Source organism: Corvus brachyrhynchos, unplaced genomic scaffold, assembly GCF_000691975.1.
Source record: "Corvus brachyrhynchos isolate BGI_N302 unplaced genomic scaffold, ASM69197v1 scaffold338, whole genome shotgun sequence".
NCBI classification, from domain to species: Eukaryota; Metazoa; Chordata; class Aves; order Passeriformes; family Corvidae; genus Corvus; species Corvus brachyrhynchos.
Window position 1 is genome coordinate 755,196 of NW_008239334.1, and position 8,384 is coordinate 763,579.

Here is an 8,384-nt window from a genome sequence, read left to right on the forward strand (position 1 = left end):
GAGAGGACAAAGGTGTCCTCCTGCTCCGAGACAGCGCTGCCCAAAAAGTCTTCAAAATCCCAGTAGGTATCCAGGTCCTTTCCATTAACTTCCAGCACATTGTATGGGAATGACCATCCCTGGAAGGAGATGCCTGGCACAGGGGCTGGTGCCAGGTGGAGGGAGAAGGGGAGGAATGAGCCAAGGCTCTGGCTGGGAGCTGTGCCCAGCCCAGGCTCTCCTGGGTGTGTCTGAGCACGGGGTGGGCAGGTGGCCCAGGCTGGGTGGCCCGGCTCCCCACGGACTGGAGCACAACTGGTTTGCCAGAAAAGCTTTCAGTGTTCCAAGCTGCTGGTGCTGAGTGCCCAGACCCTGCTGTGGCTGCAGGGGCTGCACCCAGCCCTGCTTTGCTCTCATAGCTGATGTTCTGTAATTAACACCACAATCCCCCTGCAGAATGACTGTAAATAATTGCTATTTCTCGTCTTTCTGTTCTGTTCCACCCATTCCCAACCAGTCATTTCAAGTCAGAGGTTCTTGTTCCAATGAAAACCAGTAAACACTCATCTCACTGTGGCACTGGGCAAACTGGAGTTTGTTTGATCATGTGATGGAGGCAGCCACCTGGTCAGAGGTGAGTGCTCTGCAATCCAATCACCAGCTGCTTTTAATTAATCCAGTTAGGGCAGGCAAAAGGGAAAGGCACAAATAGCACAGTGACTGTACATGAAGTAAATGAACCCAGGTTTTTTGCAGTTGAAAAAGCCTTTCACCAAACCTCCTCTCAAGCAATGACTCAGCTCTCAGCTTCCATCAGGGCCAGGCCAGTGACTCTGAATCCAACTTTTACATCACAACAAGGTTGCCCAGGAACGTGAGAGAGGAGCCCAAGCATGGGTTTGTCACACCAAACTCTACAATTACTTCAACCTATTCATGAGGGAAAAACACTGGTGCAAGCCTCTCCCTCAGCTGGGACTGGGGCTGTTCAGCCAGGTCTCAGACCATGAGCAAAGGGCTGACAAGAGCTGCGGGTGCAGGGCTCAGCACAGGCAGGACCTCTCTTTCCCACATTTGGCCCAGGCAGGTTTAAATGTCTTTGTGAGCAGAGCACAGAGATGCTCATTTTGTAAAGCAGAGTAAAATAATGCGAGTTTGATCCTGTTTGACCACAGCTTGGCTCAATCCTGCTATCATCTGCATGGCTTTGTGTGTGAGCAGTGAGAAGCTTTGCTGTTAGATCCTGCTCTAAGGAATGGCCCAAAGGTGGGCTCCTGCTGGCAGAGCTCTCCTCAAAAGCTACATCAGGGAGCTGCCTCCTCTCATGTCCTGTGCCAGTCTCCGCTGATGAGGTCGTTTGAACAGGACTGCTACGCACAAAGGATGAACAGCAGAGACAAATGCGAGTTAGAGCCACTACAGACTCCAAAAAGGCCCATTCCAACAATCAGTGCTGTGACAGCCCTTTGTAACCGAGCCCTCAAAGGGATCTGAGCTGTCCCTCGCCCCCACTGCTGCTCATTAGCAGCACGTTCTGCAGGCAGCAGTGAGTGAAACAAAGCCCAGTCCTCACCTGGAATTCTTTCTCTTGCAGAACCAGAAGGGCTCTTTTACTCTTTTCTGCACTTCAGAGCCAGACACCGCCAGTGTGAGCAGGAAAGGAGGCTCTGCCCCGCCAGCAGCTCTCGGAGAGCAGTGACCAGCTGGGGACAGGGGCACAGTAGTGCCAGGAATCCATCGCTGCAGTGGCCTCGAGGTGTTTCTGGATCATCACAGCTGGGAGGAGGCACGGGAAGGTCTGAGGCTCCTGCTCCCACACCCAGTGTACATTATCCATAGGGCGTCATCAGTGCTATGAGCTTTTGTTTTCTGTTTAGTTGTCAATGCACAAATGCACTGCACAACACCAACCCCACAAACCAAAGCCATGCAGCGCTTTACTCCGTGGCAGCTCAGCTGTTTTTACAACCCTCACCCTCTCCACTCCTTGTGCTTGGTTAGTCCCAGGCTTTGGCACTCTGGAGTTCAGCTGCCCAGCCCTCACTGCAGCTGCAACAGGAGAGAGAACCTGCTACAAGCCTCCCTGTGTCTGACAATAACACAGCAAGGTCTGAGTTCCGCTTCCAAGGCTGTAATTGCACAATGAATACTTGCTTAATAAAGCTGAGTTTTGTTTTCTAAAGCGCCTCTTGGTTATTCATAGAAATCTGATGTGGAAATGGTCTGTTAAGTCCCTCCTAAAGCTTTCCCTGTGCATCCCAGACCTGCTCCCGCTGGTGTTTCTCTGGCAAAATGTTCCGTGGTAAATAAGCAGATTGTGGCAGAAAATCAAACAAGACATCTGACTTCACCTTCGACTATGTGTTTCTCTAATTTGCATAAATATAGGTATGTTGTAGAGAGGGAGATAAAATTCTCCGTTTCTCTGATCTGCTTATTTGAAGGAAGATCTCAGAGGGAAGTACTGAAGCCATGGCATGTTTGAAGAATTAACTGCAGCACAGATAAAAAGCTTTAAAAGACCCCACAGGAGGGCTTTAATTTGAACAGTGACATTCAGCTTAAAGAGCTTGAATTGGCTAAAAGAAGAAAAAAAATGTCCTGCTTTCTAAAGCCCTCTGGAAATAACAACCTGGGGATGTGTTTATTTGCCATGGGAGCCTGATGTCTCTCCCCTTTTCTCCTCCAACCACTGGGCAGCTTTGGCCAGTCCAACCCACTCTGTGGGGCTGCTCCTTTGGTTCAGTGCAGCTATTTTCCAGAGGTATGGAAAATTAACTTGCTAAAAATAGAGATACTGGACACAGGAGAACTCCAGCTGGAAAACGGGAATGAATGCACCAGTCCGTGTGTGCAGAGGAGGCAGCAATGCCCTGGAGCACGGGGGCTCCTCAGGAGCACCTCTCGTAGTAGGCAACTCTCTCCTTGATGGTGTCCCGGATCCTCCCCACCTGCTCCTCCAGCCCTGACAGCCGGGACAGCCTGGACATCAGAGCCTTGTTGCCTTCCTGAATTTCCGACTCCAAAGCTGAGGAGAGAGGGCAGGGAAGGGAAGGGAAGGAAGGGTTACATGGTGGGGTTGGGCTGAGCCTCCACCTCCCTCCTGCGCAGCTCTGATGGGGCAAGAAAACCAACATCCTGCACTGCCTCTGCTCCCCCTCTAAAACAACCCCAAACAACCACTCCCAACAAAGCCATCTGCTTTGAATGCTTAAAAATGGAAGTGAGTGTGTGGAGGAAAACGGGAGCACAGTGGCATTTGAAAACTCTCAATTTCCTGGCACAGCACCACCAGCTACAGCCCAAATCCCACCCTCTCACTGCCCAAAGTGCTTTGTCCTCCTCGTCACTCCCTTCCCTCACACCACAGCAGTCCAGGAGCTGCTCCCCAGGGCACAATTACGCTGAGTTTGCGAGAGCCTTACTTTCCATCCTGAGCATGATGCCCATGGTCTCCTCGAAGAGGGCCTGCGCCTCCTGGCCGATGCTCTGCACCCTCCTGCCCTGCTCGCCCAGCGCCGGGCTCTGCCCCATCCTGCCCTGCAGCTCCGTGTACAGCTCCTTCACTTGTGCAAAAGCCTGGGGAAAAGCAAACAAGCACTGCAGGTAGGATCCAGCAGGCTGCAGAGAAGGGGTTTTTCCAGTGTTGAATCCTGCTTAGATATTAAACGGATGCTGCACTAGAGCATTGTTACCAAATGTGTGACAGTTTGTGATGCACTCAAAGACTGACAGACAGCTCCATGGGCCGCTCTGCCTCAGGCAGGACAGACCAGAAATGAGTTCCCAGCAAAGGGCGTTAGGATTGGGAATGACTCTGGAGAAATTCAGCTGTGGGATGATGCTGCGATGTGACAGCACACGAGCCGTGGCCTGGACAGGAAAATCTCCTCTCCTCGTCCCGAGCCAGGACACAGCTGGCTGTGCTGTGCTGCTGCTGGCAGCGGGGACACCCCGCAGCTGGTACCTGCTGGGCACTGCTGGCCTGCTGTGCCGCTGTCCCCGCCATGTCCTGCATGTCCCCGGCCCGCAGGCGGTTCTGGTCAGTGCCGCGCTGCAGCTGCGAGAGCCGCCCGGCCAGCCCGGCCCCGATGGCCGCCACGTTCCTCTCGGCCGGACCAAGGACAGCCTCGATCTGAGAGCAGAGGGATCCACGTCAGGTCACATCCAAAGGCCCTCCCTGTGCAGGGACCAGCTCTGCTGGCCGAGGGACTCGGGATCGCTACTGGGAAGGCACCGGGCATCGCTCACCTCCTCCACACGCTCCTGGATGAAGCGCAGGGAGGAGCCCGAGCCCCTGAGGGCCCCCTGGGCCTCCAGCAGCACCGTGTTGGCTCGCTGCAGGGTCCCCACCACCTCTTCCACGCTGCCCTCCACAGCGTTGGCCCGGTTCCTGGGGAAAGGTTAGAAGCAGCCAGGAGTGAGCGTGGGTAAGGGCACAGACTGGAAGTCGAGGTCACAGAGGTAAAATCAGGGAGCTTGAGAAGCAAGACAGGATTGCTACTGGGAAAGTTGCCATCTCCCATCCCCAAAACCCACAGGTCTGGACTGCAGCAGGTTTCCTTGTGAGAGAAACATTAGTTCCACTTCACAGCCTCAAGCAAAGGAGACAAACTAAGAAGGGGAGAGAAACACCTTCCTTCAAACTAGTCAGAAATATTTCATAGTGCATAACAAGGTATTGAAGGGGAAGCAATAACCATGGAAGCAGTTCCAGTGAACAGTTTTCTGCTCGCAGTGGGACTGTTCAGGCTGGGTGGCAGAGCCCTGGAGAAAGCCAGGCTCCCCTGTCTCATCACTTCCAGCAGGTTAAGCAGGTGTCAGACACTGCCAAGGAGTTTACAGACTTATCCTGCTGACCTTCTCACTGGGGGATTGCTGCAAGTCAACTTGTGACAAAGCAGATGCTCCAAATTGGCAAGGACACCCTGTAATTACTTTTTAAGGGACCGTGGAATAATCCTCCCAACTTTCACCCAGAAAACAAATAGCCCACTGAATCTCCTCATGCTCTCTTGTGCAATTAGGATGTAGGTCACCAATATCAACTAATACCAGGGCAACACTGTCATGTCCCAACACAGGCACTCGAGATAAGAGAAAAGCCTCCATTGCTTTTGATAAAGCCCTTCTTGTCCTGGTATCTATAATAGGATCTATTCTTGGTAGATTTATTCGCCTAGGGCCCCAGGGAGGTGTCTGGAGATTGCAGACTCATTCTTTTAGGCACTGGATGGACACAGAAGGTTCTGGCCTAAAACTTCAGATTGTGCAAGCCAGGACAGCTCAGGCAGAGCGAGATTTGAACCCAGCTGAGAACCACCAGTTCCACCCCAGCCGAGGGACCCTCAGCTGCCAAAGGCCTTGAACCCCCACCGACCTGGCCTGTTCTGCCTCCTGCTGCAGCCTCTTCGCCCTGGCAATGTCCTCGGCCGTCTGGGCAAGGATGTCCTCCGGGCACTGCAGCTCCGTCGCCAGCTTTTGGATCTCGGTCATTTTCCTCCGGACTGCAGCAGCATCCGTGGGGAGGCGCAGGGACAGAACTGACTCACTGATTTCCTGGATAGAGGCAGGATCCGTGTCCTTGTCTGCAGACAGACAGCATCAGGAAAGGTGGGAGTGCAAATGCAAGGGAGGAGGAGGGCAGACACCCATGCACATCTCACACACGTCTCATTCCAGACAGCTGCCAGCATCCCTTCTGAATTAATCTCTTTGAATTCCATGTACTTCTCATTCACACCAGCAAAACTTTCAGCAAACAGCTGAAATGATACCTTGAATTTGGCAACGAGAACACCATGGCTGAGCCCAGAGCAGTCAGGCAGCCCTCACTGAGCAGATGAGGGTGTGTTTCAAGACAAGCCTTTTTTCATTTCAGAAATAAAAGTTAATAAATCAGAAGCAGGCATAGCCCAAGGGACATTAGCCCAGCGATTAGCTCAGAAATATCTTCACTCATCATTAGCACCAGGCAGCACCAAATGACCTGATTTTCTTATTCAGCTAATGCTCAGGAGGCTCATTATGTTATTACAATCTGTCTGTGAACAATAAGTCATCCCATCAGTTTGTAGGACAACAAGGAATTCTCATCTGATTAACAGCCTGCTCCAGAGAAGGGTCATCTGTCTGTTTGCATCACTGAGCCTGGCCAGAAAACCTCTCTGCATCGGGTCACTGCTGGCTGCAAATCCCCATCCCCGGAGTGTCCAGGGAGCACCTGGACGTGGCACTCAGTGCCCTGGGCTGGTGACAAGGTGGGGATCAGGCACAGCTTGGACTTGATGACCTTGGAGGTCTTTTCCAACCTCATTGATTCTCTGATCACTGTAAAAACCAGCTGTGTCCCTGCACAAAGCAGGCTGCAGCCCCAGCCTTGCAGTGCCAGGGGTACCTGACAGGAAGCTCCGCACTCGCTGGATGAGCTGCCGGATGCGCCGCACGTCCCCCTCGATCTGCGTCCTGGTCACCCCCAGCTGCTCCACCAGCCGCCGGGTGCTGCTCTGGATCTGACTCGCAGACAGCTCTGTCATCTTAATCTGCAAACAATAGTGACCTGATGGTGCCTTCTGCTCGTCCTAGAGCCCACAGCCCTGCTGCAGCTCCGAGGGAACTGGGCAAGGAAACGATGCTCTTCCCTGTTCTCTCTGTGCCTGAGCTTTAAAGGACTGTGAATGTTAAAGACTGAGGGTTGGATCTGCAAAGGAAGCTCTCAAAGAGAGACAGCACCTTTCAGCTTCTAAAAACACCTTTGAAATGGATTTTGAATGACTTTGAACCCTCACTTTCTCTTTGCAAGGCACAGAAAGAAGCTGCAAGAGCCCTAACACACAAACTCTCCCTGATTGCACCAAATGCTAGAGCAGACACACCTAAAGGATCCAAGAGTTTTCCATATTCCCACCCCTTCTGCCGTACTGATCCCAACCCAGGAGTGAGAAAGATTTCCTTGTGGTGTGTCCAGAGCCACTCACGTGCCTTCAGCTGGGCAGGCAGGACCCACGCACACAGCAGGGAGCCTCCCACTCAAAAACTCCTGGATTTCTGAAGCTACCCAAAGGATCAAGCCTCAAATAAGGTTTGAGGTGGGGCATTCCTCACTCTCTGCTGCGGTAAGCAAAGGTCCAAGCAGGGGGACAGGCAGTGCCCACACTCACCAGCTGTGCCGTGTCCCGGAGCCGGGCACTCAGGCTGCCGAACTCCTTGGCCGCTTGCCCGGCCGCAGCCAGGGCCCCGCTGGCCAGCGGGAAGAGGCCGCGGCAGGGCCGGCCGGCCTCGCAGGCAGAGCTGTTGTCCCGAGGGCACAGCAGCCCCTGGCAGCGGGCAGGGGTGCACGGCTCCACTCGGGCCCCTCCGCACACCTGGGTAGGGAGAGAACAGCTGGAGTTGGGCAGCGCCCGGCTGGAGACCCTTGGTGCCCGTGGGGGGCAAACACAGAACCACAGGGGCTGCAGACCCGGCCAGGGCAGCTGGGAACTGCTGAGCTCGAGCTGCAGGAGCTGCCTGGGCACCAGGAGGGAGCACAGAGGGGCTGGCAGTGACACGGGTGGCACAGCCCAAAGCACTGCAGATGTGCCACTGTTGGACAAGGGCAGGCAGAGCTGGATGCCCACACCTGAGCCAGCGACACCAGGTCAGCATCGCCTCACCAGCCCGAGCTGGAGCAGAAACAGGAGCCAAAGCCCAGTGGCTCACAATGAGTAACAGCACATCTGTGTGGAGCAAACACCTCTGCAGAACCACCCATCCACCCTGCACTGTTTGCTGTGGGGAGACCTGGGCCAGAAGCCCCTGGAGAGCAGCAGCAGTTTGCACTGCACAGCATCTGGCAGAGTCAGCCCCAAGCTCACACTGCAGCAGGGGCACGTGCACAGCCAGGGCCAGGCTGGCGGCTCGGAACGTGCTGGTGCCCCGAGCAGCAGAGAGGAGAGACTGGTGGTCTCCACAGCAACCGACACTGAAATGGATCTCCATGGCAATAACAAAGCAGTGAAGGAGAAATAAGAGAAACCTCATCCAGAAATTAAGTGGTTCTTGGAGATACCAGAACTGCCACAAGAGAGCCCCCAGAGGGAAAAGCACGTGGCTGGGAGGGGGTGGTGGGCAGTGCTTTGGGATCTGTAATCCCCGGGCAGGGGCTGCTCAGCCAATTCTCCACCGATGGCCCCAGCAGCAGCTGAGTCTGTCTGGACAGAGACTTTGTCCTGCCGTGCCGGCCTGCCTGAGGAGATGGCACGGCTGCGAGGCCAGGCTTCTGCCTCCCGAGCTCTGCAGGGCCCCCCGAAAACCGCACACACCCCGTGGGGAAGTTAAAAACCCACTTTGCATCTTCACCTGGTTGAGGACAGGGGTGAGGTTGGGGGCTGAGGCCAGCTCGCCCTTCAGGGCCAGCAGCTCGGCCG

General features: G+C 54.5%; 2 protein-coding genes across 2 annotated transcripts in view; one reads left to right on the forward strand and one right to left on the reverse strand.

The window, feature by feature from the left end:
• Positions 1-2,161, forward strand: part of CAMK1G (calcium/calmodulin dependent protein kinase IG) — a 13,141-nt gene extending 10,980 nt beyond the window's left edge. Inside the window, 3 exon segments of the mRNA XM_008638951.2 lie at positions 1-62; positions 497-613; positions 1,574-2,161. The exon segment at positions 1-62 is cut by the window's left edge and continues 60 nt beyond it. Of these exon segments, the coding sequence (XP_008637173.1) occupies positions 1-62; positions 497-590 (156 nt within the window). The 3' untranslated portion in view covers positions 591-613; positions 1,574-2,161.
• Positions 2,162-2,484: 323 nt separating this feature from the next.
• LAMB3 (laminin subunit beta 3) overlaps positions 2,485-8,384 on the reverse strand; it is a 34,914-nt gene continuing 29,014 nt past the window's right edge. The window contains exons 19-26 of the mRNA XM_017741098.1: positions 8,317-8,376; positions 7,140-7,343; positions 6,377-6,521; positions 5,360-5,567; positions 4,231-4,372; positions 3,947-4,114; positions 3,405-3,558; positions 2,485-3,007 (exon numbers count right to left, since the gene is read on the reverse strand). Coding sequence (XP_017596587.1) covers positions 2,871-3,007; positions 3,405-3,558; positions 3,947-4,114; positions 4,231-4,372; positions 5,360-5,567; positions 6,377-6,521; positions 7,140-7,343; positions 8,317-8,376 — 1,218 coding nt within the window. The 3' untranslated portion in view covers positions 2,485-2,870. The remainder of the gene's footprint in view (positions 3,008-3,404; positions 3,559-3,946; positions 4,115-4,230; positions 4,373-5,359; positions 5,568-6,376; positions 6,522-7,139; positions 7,344-8,316; positions 8,377-8,384) is intronic.